General features: G+C 56.8%; 1 protein-coding gene across 5 annotated transcripts in view; it reads left to right on the top strand.

Annotated features, from left to right (window-relative positions):
• Window positions 1–13,708, top strand: part of ABR (ABR activator of RhoGEF and GTPase) — a 192,512-nt gene that overhangs the window by 150,105 nt on the left and 28,699 nt on the right. For all 5 annotated transcript variants that reach the window (XM_037810282.1, XM_037810286.1, XM_037810283.1 and 2 more), the window contains 6 exons: window positions 955–1,077; window positions 1,434–1,509; window positions 2,017–2,121; window positions 3,140–3,214; window positions 6,501–6,598; window positions 6,992–7,123. In XM_037810282.1, coding sequence (XP_037666210.1) covers window positions 955–1,077; window positions 1,434–1,509; window positions 2,017–2,121; window positions 3,140–3,214; window positions 6,501–6,598; window positions 6,992–7,123 — 609 coding nt within the window. The remainder of the gene's footprint in view (window positions 1–954; window positions 1,078–1,433; window positions 1,510–2,016; window positions 2,122–3,139; window positions 3,215–6,500; window positions 6,599–6,991; window positions 7,124–13,708) is intronic.

Genomic DNA, 13,708 nt, shown 5'->3' on the forward strand with positions numbered 1-13,708 from the left:
TGGTCTTTTCTTCAATTATATTGACACTTCCTGAGCTCCACTGGCCGTCGGCTGCAAGGGGTCTCCTTGTCTGGTGGAGAAGGCAGACAGGCCCATTACTGACCACAGAGAACACAGAGAGAGTCGCTGGATAGGTACAAGTATCATTTGCTGCGTCACAGAAGCAGCAGTAATTTGTTCTTCTAGCAAAAAGTAGAGTTTAATTTTTTTTTTCCTATCATCAGTGTAACGCTGCCATGTAATAATAAACAGTGCTCACACCACCCAAGTGTGTTGTGGTGGTCCCCATCCCCTCCTATTGTTAATGGTTTGAGGGTGTATTCTTTCAGACATCTACGCTTATACTGGGTGTGTGTGTATGTATGCTTTATAAAAAGATGCCAGCATGTTACATGCACTGTTTTGCAATTTAAGCTTTTACCTAATAGTGTATCTTGGAGCTCTTTGGTTCTTTTTTTTTTGACCACTGCATCACATCCCATGGCTTGAGTGCACAATAATGTTTTCTCAGTGTTTATTATTTCTGGTTCTTGACCCCTAAGAGCCAAGTTGGCAGTAAATATGACTTGCTAACTCAGGAGCTTGCAGATGGCTGGGACGTGGACTTGGGGGGTAATAGTTGTTAATAAAAGGGAGAGGGTCCTTTATAAAAGAAATATAAACTTGGAAAATTGGAGGAGAAGGGCATTCCGGCAGAGAGGGAATGGATTGTTAGAGAACAAGGAGTAAGACCATGAGGCTGAGTTGGTGGGGGTGGGGGTGGGGGGGAATGCCAGGCTGGAGACGGAGGTGGCACCCAGCCTTGGGAGGCCATGTACCTCAGCCCAGGAGTTGGAGCTGTATGCTAACAGGTTTCTGAAGTATTTTAGCAGTGGAGTGTTATACTTAGAGCTGGCAAGTGAGAAGTGGAGTCTGAGTGTGAGGGGACATATCTGTGCCCTCTGTCCCCTGCAGAAAGCCAATAAAGGGCAGAGCCGGGCCATTGAGCGCCTGAAAAAGAAGATGTTTGAAAATGAATTCTTGCTGCTGCTCAATTCCCCCACAATACCATTTCGGATCCACAATCGGAATGGAAAGGTAAGGAAGGGTGGGGTGGGACAGAGACAGCCCCCCTTCCTCTGTCTAGGACTGCTGGCCCTAATCTGTGGGAATGAGGGATTCAGGCCTCCACTTTGCAAGGAGGCTGCCATGGCTCCAGCAGAGGACTCCCTCTCCCCCCAGATCCGTGGTGTGGAACCAGTGCCCCCTGCTGGCCATCCCTGGCACTGCCACGCTGGTCACCTGGCTTCCTAGGGCAGGAGGCCCCCACCCTGCTGCCTGCTCCAAAACTAGGGGTGACTGTGTGGGAAAAGCTATGTGAGGGGTTCCAGAATATGGGAATCTCCTTGGTTTGATCATGGTCACTCCGTTGAATTCTTATTTCCTCTCTTCAGAGCTACCTGTTCCTACTGTCCTCAGACTATGAGAGGTCAGAGTGGAGAGAAGCAATTCAGAAACTACAGAAGAAAGGTAAAGTCCCACCTCGCTCCACGTCATCCTGATGGTATGTGTGGCAACAGTGGGCCTTTTGCATTTCCAAGCACTTGCTTGCCCAGTATCTCCTCTTCTGCCCTCATGTTCACCTGTGAGGTGCCAGAGCACTTCACTGATGTTGCTGATAATTGAGACCCAAAGATTTTAAGTGATTTGATTAGAGCATGATGAATTAGCAATAAGGTTGGACTCAGAGTCCAGGGTTGTCAGTCTCTGACTTGCTCACTCTCATTCTGTCACACACACACACACACACACACACACACACACACACACACACACACACACGAGCCTCTCGCCCTCTTATCCCTCTGAAAGCACCATGACTGCCTCCATATAATTGCCTTCAAGTCTTTCCCTTCCTCCCTAAGGACCAACTCTGCCCTAGAACCAAGCTCTTTTCCCACAGCAGTCCCCAAGGAAGAGCAGCAGGTCCTAGTGGACCAGTGACAGTAATCCCCCCTCTCTCGGCTCCTCCTGCAGATCTCCAGGCCTTTGTCCTGAGCTCGGTGGAGCTCCAGGTGCTCACGGGATCCTGCTTCAAACTTAGGACTGTACACAACATTCCTGTCACCAGCAATAAAGACGGTAAGATCCAGCACCTAAGACTGCCCCAACACGCAGGTCCTAGGCCCCAGGGCATTTCTGGGGCCTTCCACAGGACCCAGCCAGTCCCTTGGCTGCAAATGGCTGATCCCTGCTCAAAGGGGTTGGGACTACTCAGTTTTCAGGTACACAGAGAGCTTGAAAAATGGTCACTGTCACAGAGAGATCTGAGCCCTGAAATGGCCCCACCTCCTCTCCAGCACCCCCTGGCTTAGACAGCAGCTGGCATCCTGGGCTCCTGCTGTTCATGTGTTCATGCAGTGGTCAGATAGTGGAGGCAAGAGGCTGAAGCATGGGGCAGGGCAGTGTGGGTGGGATGGATAGATGGATCAGAGTAGTGTGTGAGAAATACAGCTGGAAGTTTTCAGAGACCGGATCCTGGAAGGCTTTGAATGCCTGGCAAGGGAGTTTGGAGTTCATGCTGTAAGCCCAGGGGCCTGTGCGAGGTTTCTGAGCGGGAAAGGGGAGAGCTGGTAATTGGGCCCAAGTGAATGTTTGGATTCTGGCTGCCCGTGATGCTGGGGAGGGGTCCACTCTGCAGAAGGGGTCTTGAAGGCAAACTCTCCCAGGCATCCGAGGGTCATCTAGGGCTCCCTGTGTCCCAGACAGCAGGCAGTGCTGGTCCTTGAATTGGTGACTTGAATTGGTTTAACTTTCACTTTGAAAGGCTAGATTGAGTGGGGCAGCCTGGGACAGGCAGGATTCAGAGGGAGAGGGAAGGTGCCCCTGGGAATGGTGTGAAATCCCTGGAGGGTGGGGCTGTGCTGGCCTCCCAGCCGAGGGGAGGGAGAAGGAGCCCCAGCACCTGCTGGGGACAGCTAACCTCAGAGGGAGCTACAGGCTTGGGAACCTCTTCTGTGTGGCCACCAGGTGGCGCCATCAGCCAGAGGCTTGGGCTGACATACCTCCTGTCCGCCTCCCAGCCAGCTGGGGCTGGAAGAGAGGGAGCAGAAAGGAGCCTCTTCCCACCCCCTACCCTGGCGGTCTTTCTCTCTTGCAGACGACGAGTCTCCAGGACTCTATGGCTTTCTCCACGTCATCGTCCACTCTGCCAAGGGGTTTAAGCAGTCAGCCAGTAAGTGCCCCTAACCACCAGTCTCGGGGAGAAGTTGGGTAGGACATTGCTCAGCCTTTCACACAAAATCCCGCTGGACCTGCTGTGTGGGGCATCCTACTGCCCACCCACCCAGGCTGGGGCCCTGCTAGCATGCCTGGAGATACGGGGACCCCCCCCCCCCCCACAGGCCAGGAAGCGGCTCCTCTTGGCAGGAGGATCATCCCTTCCCATTGTCTCCAAGGCCTGCTCTCCTCCCAGCCTCCCCCACCCTCAGGTGGCTGCCGGCCCTAATCTGTGGGGAACAGGGACTCAGGCCTCCACTTTCCAACGAGGCTGCCATGGCTCCAACATAAGACTCCCTCTCCTGATGTGGAGCCAGTGCTGGCTGTGGAGCTGGAAAAACCTGCTTTCAGCCCCACCTCTGCCACTTAGAAGCTATGTGACCTTGAGCATGTTTCTTAACCTCTCTGAGCCTTGGGTCAGTCCCACTCGTTAATACTGACCTGAAAGCAGGGTGAAAAGTGACAGTGTGTGTACAGTATCATAAGTGCCCCTTTTTCTCTCTTTCTTTATCATCATCTATTGAATCCTTGCAGTTTTTACCATTTCAAACTACGATGACCCCTTTTAACTAATTTTTATCCACATAGGAATTTGTGAGTAGGTTGAACAGTTAATAGTTTCTACCCATTTGCCAGATGAGGAGACTGAGTCACGGAGAGATGAAAGGACTCAATATCATGTAGGATCAGAAACCCAGGGTTCCTCCCACCCCCCTTTCTTCTTCTCTGGCTGGTGAGGCCAACTTCTTGCCCCTCTCCCTGCAGCGTATGCCACTGGCCCACAAATGGTCATTTGATAAGCCCCTTCTCTGTGCTCCCATCACACCCAGGGCAAACCGCAGCTGCAGTGCTGACATGCTGCTTTGTTGCTTGTAATTTATCTCCCCCACTGAGAGTTTCTCAAGGGCAGGAGCCATGTCTCCTTTATCACTGGATGACCAGGCAGCCAGAAACGCTGAGCAAAGTAGTTAATTTTCAGAGCACCTGCCGGGTACCTGTGTCCCCCCTGAGGTGCTGGGGAAAGCAGGAACATGCCAGCAAGTAGACCAGGCCTTGGCATTTTATTCTAAGCCCTGGTAGGACTGTTTTTGTCTCTACCTCTCCCGGCATCCCTCTGAGGTCACTGTCATCATTCCTATTTACACACGAGGAAACTGAGGCTCAGAGGGCTCAAGTGACTTCCCCGGGGCCCCACAGGTAGGTGGTGGTAGTCAAATCCAGGTCTTCTGATACCAAAGCCCAAAGTGTGGCTGGGACCACCTGCTCTGATCACTTGGGCTTGTTACTGTGGTAGCTTTCTGCACCCTGCCCCAGACCCACAGAATCCCCTTCTTGGGGTACAGCCAGCAGTCCTCCTGGCTAACAAGCCAGGCCTTTACCTACACCCAAGTCTGTGCCTCCCGTGATGAGCCAGGTGCCTTGCATCTCCTTGGCATCTGGTACCCTGCCCCTCCTCTCTGTCCCTGCTTCCTGCTGGCTGAGGGTGCCTCAGAGCAGCCCACTCGCCCAGAGCAGGTGTTCCAGTGCCCAAATTGGGTTGGGGTGGTTAGAAATGGGGCGAGTTCCCCACAGGCTGCCACGAGATGTCTCCTTACCTCCAGAATGTCTTCACTCCTCCTTCCCTCTGCCCCTGACCAACCTGGGTTCTGAACTCAGGGGTTCACCCCAAACTGGGCCGAGGATCTCCCTCCATGGCTTCTTGTCCTGGCAAACTCCTTGGATCTGCTCCATCAGGCCTAGGGTGTAGGCACTACCATTATCCCTGTTTTAGAGATGAAGGAACACAGGCAGTGAAGTTATGTGATGGCGCAGGGTTTCCCAACCAGCAAGTGGCAGAGCCAGGATTTGAACCTAGGGTCAGTCCGACTCTAAAGCCCTCCCTTGTATCCCACGAGCTATCCTGAGCCCCTGCAGGTCACTCTCATCAAAACGGATAAATGATGACAGCACCTCGTGCCCCTCCATCTCTCTACCACACAGACCCATTCCCTGATCTGGCAGAGGCTGGGGGGCTTTGGGCCCCTGGCATTGCTCACCAGTTGATCTGCACCCATGTCCTGGTGTGCTTTGAGATCCAATTGTGTCTGTTTCACCTTGCACCCAGCTGGAGACCCCTTGCGGGTCAGCTCCACTCACCCTTCTGCAGGAACATCCTTCTGATGGGAAGCAGCCCAGGGCCTTGCGGGGATGTTCCGGGAGCTGGGTGGCTGGGTCTTGGTGGAGGAGACCTGAGCCTTAGGTCCACCTCCCCCTTTAATTCATGTGCAGAGGGTTGGCTGCAGTGCCTCAAGGGCGCATACCCAGATGCACGCGCGCGTGCGCGCACACACACGCACACGCACTGCCACCATTACCCTGGGAAACCACCTTGGCAGTTCCCATGGAGGGTGGGGAGGGGCCGCCAGGGTCTGAGCCCCAGAGGGAGAGTGTGGATTTTTAGGGGGCCCGGGCGACCACCCAGTGCTGCCAACCCTTCAGTTACATCTGAGGGTAGAGAAGAGCAGAGCTCCAGGTTCAAGGCCACGTGTGTGTGAGATGGACACACCAGGGAAAGCCCTCCACTCCCACTGGCGTGAAGCCCCTGGGTGGCGGGAAGCATCTCATTCATTCATCCCACAGCTATTCTCTAGGCGCCTTCTACATGCCAAGCCCTGTTCTTGGCACCGAGGGTGCACCAGTGGATAAGAAAGCCCAGGCCTCTGCCCACACAGCATTTACATGGTAGTGGACGGAAGAGGGACAGTAAACACGGACAGAAAAGTCATTTTGGTCAAAACTAAATTCCATAAAGGAAACAAATCAAAACCAGGGGGGAGCTTTGGAATGGGGGGCTGTTGGTTATCACAGTGATGGAGGGGACACTCCAGGCAGTTAGCACCCGGAATGGGAAGGTTGCCAGATGCCCTCACACACCAGCACCAGCTCAGGGGCTTAGTTCACGTGGGCGTGAAGACTCAGGATGAGCCAAGCAAAGATCTGGGGTGAGGGGATGGCGAGTGCAAGTCCCCTAAGGTGGGAGCAGCTTGGCATGTGGGAGGGAGGAGGAGAGTGGGGTGGGGAGAGGACAAGGGCAGGGAAGGAGGAAGGGGCCCCCGGCAGGGCTGTGGGGAGGAGAATGCTAAGCTGCCCCGCTGCGGTGACGTTGGGAAGGGCGGATGCATTGTCTCTGCTTCCTTCCCGACCCCATTCCTGAGCCCTCTAGGTCTCACTTGGCCCTTCCCTGCCTGTCCCTCCTCCTGCAGACCTCTACTGTACCCTGGAGGTGGATTCCTTCGGCTATTTTGTCAGCAAAGCCAAAACCAGGGTGTTCCGGGACACGACAGAGCCAAAGTGGGATGAGGTGAGTGTAGGAGGCTGATGTCCCCGTGGGGACCTCTGAGCACGTTACCTACCATGCCCGTCCCACTCCCTGGGCTCACATCCTTTGTGCCAGGGATGGCCCAGCTCCGTCTCTATCCCCTGTGGCCTCCACTCCCTGCTCACCCATTGTCCGAGCACGGTGTCCTTGTTGATCGGTGCCAGACAGTCTCAGCTCAGGCCACCTAACTCCACCTCCTCAGTGATCTGGAGGCCGCAGGGAGCTCCGGAAAGTGAGGGCACTGCCTCATGCTTCGTGACGTGGTCCTCGTGGGCCTCCCTCCCCCAGTCTGCAGAGTTGAGGCCCACACCTGCCGGCAAGGTGTCTCCCTCCCAGCTTCAGAGGTTCAGGACGCTTTGTCCCGTCTTTCCCCAGGAGTTTGAGATCGAGCTAGAGGGCTCTCAGTCCCTGAGGATCCTGTGCTATGAGAAGTGCTATGACAAGACCAAGGTCAACAAGGACAACAACGAGATCGTGGACAAGATCATGGGCAAAGGGCAGATCCAGGTGAGGTTCCTGGTGCAGCTGGGGAGCTGCCCAGAGACAGTGACGGTTGAGAAGGATCCTTCCTTGGCATCTTCCTTCTTGGTCAGGGTGCTTGGCCTTTTGTGATTCGGGTTCAGAGCTGGCTTGAGAAAAGTTCCCCAAGGTGGTTCTTGGCCCCTGCCGGAGATGGCCTCTCCTTCTGGGCCCAGGGGCTGGTGTGTGCCTGGTTCCTCAGGCTTCCATGCCTGGCCCAGGCGGGACCATCCTCCCCTGCAGGATGGGCTGGAGGGGTGACAACCACCTTTGTTTTCACTCGCTAACTCTAGTCTGTTGGTGGCGTTTTCCTGGAACACTGTGTTGAGCAGGATTCTGAGGCTCTGTGCATGAGCAGGAGGGAAGAGTGCAGCATTTGATTAGCAATGTCTGCTGTGGGCCTGGGATGGGGAGTGAGGCCCCGCCCTGAGCATTTGCCATTTGTGTGACAGGGGTTAGGATCCAGCTGGGATGCTGGGGGGCTGGTCTCTGACTCACTGCTGGGGTCGCTGGACTTTACTCACCCATGTTGGGAGTCCGCTGGCTTAAGGTGCGTTCTCTGGGTATCGGTGGTGGCAGGCACTTAGGTTAAGAACAAATACATGTCTGATGCATTTCTCGGTGCCCTGCATATGTGTGGGGGCTGGTTTGTAGTGTGAGTCTCTGGAACGTGCTGCTGGTTTGGAAGACGGCTGCTCTTCATTTTCCTATCAAGAGGACGTAGGCTTGGGGATGGGAATTTAGCGTGGCGCCATCCACACTCTCCCCCCTGGCACCGTGTGCTTATGGCAGGAGTGGGCTGGTCAGGAGGCAGGGGCTGGGGGCGAGTGGGATTCCGTGACCATGAAATCAAGGGACACAGCAACTGGCCCCTACTGGGATTGAGGCGTGGGTGTTTGGTGCTCCAAGCTTCCTAGCAATTGCACCCGGCCTGAGGTGGTGCAGGCTGCGGTGGCACCATCCACAAAAGGGAGCCGAAAATGCTTTCTCACAGGAAGCTTCTGTTCCCAGATGCATTGCCGGGGCTGCAGAGTTTGTTATCTGGCTCTTGACCAGGTGTCCTTTGTGGCGTTGTCCCTCGGGGACCTGTGTGGACCTCTGGCTCCCCTGAGCCCCCTCAGGCTCCAGTGTCTGAACAGGGAAGATGGCAGCGGTGAGGGGAGGGGCCTGGCCATCCACCTCACGTTGCCCCGTGCCCCTGAGCATGTCCTTCCTGACACTGTGGGACCCGCACCCTGCTCCACTGTGCGGTCGCCAGGGAGACGGATGGTGCTGCCAGGCAACTACCAGCCCTTCCTTATTTAGGAAATTAGGGTGAAGAGAAATCGCTGCCTAAATTCAGTCTCTGGACTCTTCTTCCCGCATGGGTGGGAGCCCCATCTCCACAGCTGGGAGAGGGTTCTGGGCTGAGGCTCACTGAGCCAAGGGGCGCGATGGGTGCCCCGCTCCCCATGCTGTTCAGTGGCTCCGGAGTGGAAGGAGTTAAAAGGGCGTGCAGGGAGGCCAGCTCGGTGGGCATGCAGACCCCAGCCCCCCTGGAACCCAGACGGCGGGAACCGGGCGTTCTCCCCACCTGGGGAAACTTCACTGCGGTCAGCGCACAGGCCCTGGGGGAAACACCCCATAAATCATTGCTTCTCGGAGACAGGAGCAGATGGAGGCAGTGGGGGAAGGGGAGGAAGCCAGGTTATGTTTGGCAGAGCAGAAAGCACAGTCTGGTGAGGAAGATGTTTCTGTGTTTAAGCTTCGAGGAATGTTAGATGCCTGGGAGCTGATCTTAAGAGAAACACAAGCCTTCCTGCCGCCAGCTGACCGGGGCCCGGGAGCCGGCAGCAATGAGGCAGTCTTCCCGAGGGCCTTGATGTTCTCCCTAAAAGGTGCAGTCCTGGGCCCCCCCACCATGGAGCCATCTTACCAGCCTTCCTGTGCACTGGGCCGGTGAGGTAGGGGGGTGGCTTGTAAAGTCCCGCTCATCCCGTGGCTGCCCTGGGGACCACTGAGGCTGGCTGGGCTGGTTGGGAGCGGGCCTGGAGCAGTGCTCATGTGGTCAGACCCCACAGAGCCACGGGATTGTCCACTCTCGCTGTCCCTCCCACCCCTTTCCTGCCACGTGTCCCTGGAGGGGCCTGGCACCGGCCTCTGGCACCAGGTCCTGCTCCCCATGAGTGGGCACCAAGGGTGAAGATGAAGGTGGCCCCATGGTGGGGCCAAGTCCTGGGGGATGTTCAGGAGGCCCGAGGGAAAGGCGGGAGGAGGCCGCCTCTGTCGCATTCTCCTCTCCAATCCCTTCCCACCTGGCCCATCCCCAGAACCTTGGTGGGGAGGACCCCACTCCCCAAGCTCCGGCCTCTGCCCCCTCTCTGGGTTTGCCCCATCTGGTAGTGGGGACGAGGAATCCGGAGAGGCAGGGTGGGGACAGGGAGGGGGTAGCACTTAGTGACAGACAAATGGCAGTGCTAATCACTAACATGTGTGTCCAGCCCTTGTGTTCTTGGAAGCCTGTTCCTAGATGTCATGTCATGTAATTCCCGCAACAACTCAGCGAGGAAGATGACAACTGTTTCCTGCCCATTTCACAGATGAGGACAGTGAGGCACTGAGAAGCCTCTGCTGACAGTGTTCACGGAGGCCAGGGCCCTCCCCTCTGGGCCATGCCCCAGGCCCCCAGGCCTTCATCAGGGGGTCTCCGAGCCTGGGCGCAGGGCCCTGGCGTGGCTGGTGGCCTGGAGAAGGAGCTGGGTTGAGGTTCCCTCTCAGTTTCCTGCTCTGTAGCCGAAGGAGAGCCTCAGGTGTCCTTTGTCTGGAGTCTGGTTCCCTCTGGGCAGGACCACATCTGTCTGGTTGGCTGTAGGGAAGTAGAACGAGTGAGAGTTCTCAAAGAGCATGAGGGAGGTGGCTTACTGGGCATGTGGGGCTGCCCAGGATGGGGCTGGCTGCTCCGACAAGTTCAGGGTCCTGGCCCCAAGGAACTTCCTGTCAGATTGGAAAGACACATGTATCAATATATGCTGAGCCCCTTGAGAACGGTGGTGGTGATGGTTCCAGAGAGCTCACTGCGAGCCCAGTCCCATGCTAACTGCTGGCCTCTCATCGTGGGGATCTGTTTGCGATAGAGAAAGCCGAGGCACTGAAGGGTGACGTCCCCTGTCCACGGCCGGCCGGCAGCAGGGGTTTGAACTGGGGCTGGCTGCTGCCCCGGAGCCCATGCCTGGCCCTCCCCAGTCGCCCTGGGTTCCCCACTGTTCCCAAGTACCAAGATGGAGGCTCCTGTGCAGGGGATTTGAAGAAGGAAAGTTCCCTGTGGGCTGGAGTTAGAGAGGCTTTGAGGAGGAGGTGGGCGAGAGGGATTTGAGGGCTCTGGGTTTGTGGTTTTATGTTTTTAAATTCCAAAAGCAATGTTTATGTTAGAAAGAAAGTTGCCGTAATAGTAAAAAGACTTGAATAATAATCACGAACCATCCCTACCCCTACTCTTCTGAAATACCCATTTTATTTTGTGCCTTCCTCAGTATACAAATTTTTGTATAGTTTTAATCATAGTATATATATTTTGTATTTTTTCCATTTTCATGTCATGTTATTATCTCCCCTCCCCCCCCCCCGCTTTGTTTTTCCAGGGCTGTAGGTAGCCTGTATAATTACCTTTTTTTTTTTTACATTGTCAGTGGTACTTCATAACTTTATGTAAGTCACTCCGCATAATTGCCGTTGAAGGCTCCGTGTCATTCCAGCGGGGTGGGCAGGCCCTGGGTCAGCAGAAAGGAGTGGGGCGGGCATCCCGGGGGCAGGACCCGCACGGCCAAGGGCAGAGAGGCCGGAATGTACAGGGAGTGTCCCAGGAAATTAAGGCGCAGGGCGGCCTTGTGGGAGGGGTTGTCAGCAATCAGTAGAAGCAAGTCAGAGGAATGAATAAAAGAAGGGGCTCGATGGTGTTTTAGGCCAGAAGGAATCCCAGGGGGCATCTAGTCTAATCCTGTTCTTGCCACAAGAAGGAAACTGAGACCAGAAAGGATGTGACGTGGCCACGTCCACACAGCTCACTAGGGGCTGAGAAGGGCTCAAAATCAGAGTCCCAGCTCCAGGCTGGCCGTGCTCGGTCAGCTGCTGGGCTAATGAGTGGGCGAAAACGCTCCTAGATGGGGACAAGGCTTGCAGCAGCCCGTGGCTCTCAGGGGATCTTGCCCGTTGTCACTGTGAGGTCAGCGGAAGAACCCAGCAGCTGGCCCGTGTGTCCTCTGCAGGCTCAGGAACCCGCCCTTTCTCTCCCCCCACCCCCACCCCACCAGGCCACCCCTGCCCACCTCTTCCTTGTCCCCCTTCCCTGGGAGGAGCGTCTGTCCCCCAACATACAAAAGGCTCTCCCCGGAGTCTGCCCTGATTTCTGTCCCCCAGGGGACTCCCGCTTGTTTATCCCAGTCTATTTCCAACCGTGGTGTTCCAGGCTACAGATGTACCGTCCCCAACGGGGACCCACCCTCTGGCTGGTGAGCATATTCCCAAGGTCCAGCCCTTCTTGGCTGGCTGGGCCAGAGGGGAGAGTGCTCCCTGAGGGCCCCTCCATTCAGCGCCTGCCACTAACCCCAGACTGGAGGGGGCTCTGGGCGGCAGGCTCTGCGCTCCGGGTACAGAGTGAGCAGGACCCACTGACTAGGGGAGAAAGCAGAAGAGGACTGAGGATGGAGGGGCTTTGAGGCTGAACAGATCTGGGGTTCAGAGCCTGGCTTCCTCCACTCATTCTCTGGCAAAACAGGGTGAGTTTAGTTTACCTCTCTGAGCCTCAGTTTTCTCACCTGTTAAATGGACTCTAATGAGGACTGAATGTGGCCTGGCATGGCCAGTTCTCAGTCAGGGGTGACAGCCAGCCCTTGGCCCCAAGTCAGCAGGTCCAGGTGCCCTGCCCTCTGCCTCCCAGCAGGGATTCTGGGTGTCACTTGTCTAGAAGCTCAAACAGTCACCTGGGAGCAGCCCCCTTTGTTTGGCCTCTGGCTGGCTGAGGGAGTCAGACCCAGCTTTGATGAACCAACCTCAGGAGCAGGGATGTCACAGCTGGGGCCCTCGCTGCCTGCCACCCCGAGGTGGCCCTGCCTGGGGTCGTAGAGGAGGGACTGCGGTGACCCCACGGCCAAGCAGCTCCGGCACGTCCCCCGTGGAGCAGCTTGGCTTGGGGCAGTCACACGCAGAGCGCAGAATGAATGAGGAGGCCCGCAAACAAGGGGTCTTTGTCAGCCGGGGAGCTGCTTCTGGTTCCAATTACTCTGCAGAGCGTGCAGAAACTTGGAGTGAGCACGGGTCAGCAGCCTGCTAGGGCAGGAGTCGGGGCCTCCCCCACCCCTATTCCCTCCACCCGACCCCAGAGGGGTCCGTTGCCCCCATTTGCCTCTGCCTGAGGGTCGAGTGTGTTGGCTCTGTTGCCGGGGAGCCTGGTCACTGGGACACTGGCTGCGTTGACCTGGTGCTCCTTCCAGCTTGGGCCCACTCTGGTTCTTCACAGCTGGTTCTGGGAGCCTGGGCCACAGGGGTCTGCTGACAAAGAGGGTCATTAATGTGGGTCCTCGTTGTCTTCTCTTGTTTGTCCTCCAGGCCTGGCTCATGGCCGCGGCTGGGCCCCTGACCTTGCCTTGTCCTGCCTGGGACACAGGCTGAGTGGGCTGCTGTGAGAAAGCCTCAGCGGTGGGCTGGCTGCAGAGCTCTCCCCTTGCATTGCAGCACCCCGGCTCCCCAACCTTGCACACCTCCCAGCCTAGGGACTCTGGAGGGGCCATGCCAAGCGTGGCTTTCCCGCTTCTCCCCTGGAAGATGGACCTGCCCCCAGCATGGGCCAGTCTGCTCCTGGAGCCCATGTTTAATGTGCCTGCTGCTCCCAGGGCAGGCTCACATGAGATCTCCCCTTTGCCCCCATCGACACTGCAGTGCTGGTCCCAGAGGCCTGTGGGGCCCGCGGCTGAGCCCCAGGACTGGTTCTGCACCCTGCCTTGGGTCTGGGTGACTGGAGCCGTTGTCCTGCCCTGACCCTGCCCTGCCCAGCTGTTTCAGGCCCATTTGCTCCCCAGCGTCCCACCTGCTGTCAGTCTTCAGGCAGGTCTGGACACCTCAGTTAGGCTTGGGGAGCGGCTGCAGAAAGCCTGCCCTGGCTGGGGAGAGGCAAGGGCAGGATCCTGCTTGGGGCCAGCCCGTTGTCCAGAAGCTTTTCCAAAGGATACAGCCCTCCCTTCTCGCGCCTGCCTAGCCTCCATCTCCCAGGTGCTCCTAGGTCTGGGGAGCCCAGACCCTGCCGGGGTTCCTGGAGGCGGGAAGCAGTCAGTAGGAAGCAGAGAGAGGCTCGAGTCTCCCGCTCTGGCCTCCTGCGCCTATTGGGGAATCCTGCCTTGAGGGGAAGTCTTGGTGCCCGTCCCCAGGGCCGCCTCCACGGGTTGGGGAACAAGCAGAGAAGCTGGTCCAGGGAGGACTTTGGGAACTGATTCGTTCAGGCCCTGAGAACACCCAGCTTCTCAATAAACCAAAAGGGGAGGGGAGGTGTCCTCCTCTTCAGCTGGAATTGGGGGCCCCTAGAGTTGGGTTTGGTCCTGGATGCAC

The sequence above is a fragment of the Choloepus didactylus genome, chromosome 18 (genome assembly GCF_015220235.1).
Source record: "Choloepus didactylus isolate mChoDid1 chromosome 18, mChoDid1.pri, whole genome shotgun sequence".
Taxonomy (NCBI): domain Eukaryota; kingdom Metazoa; phylum Chordata; class Mammalia; order Pilosa; family Megalonychidae; genus Choloepus; species Choloepus didactylus.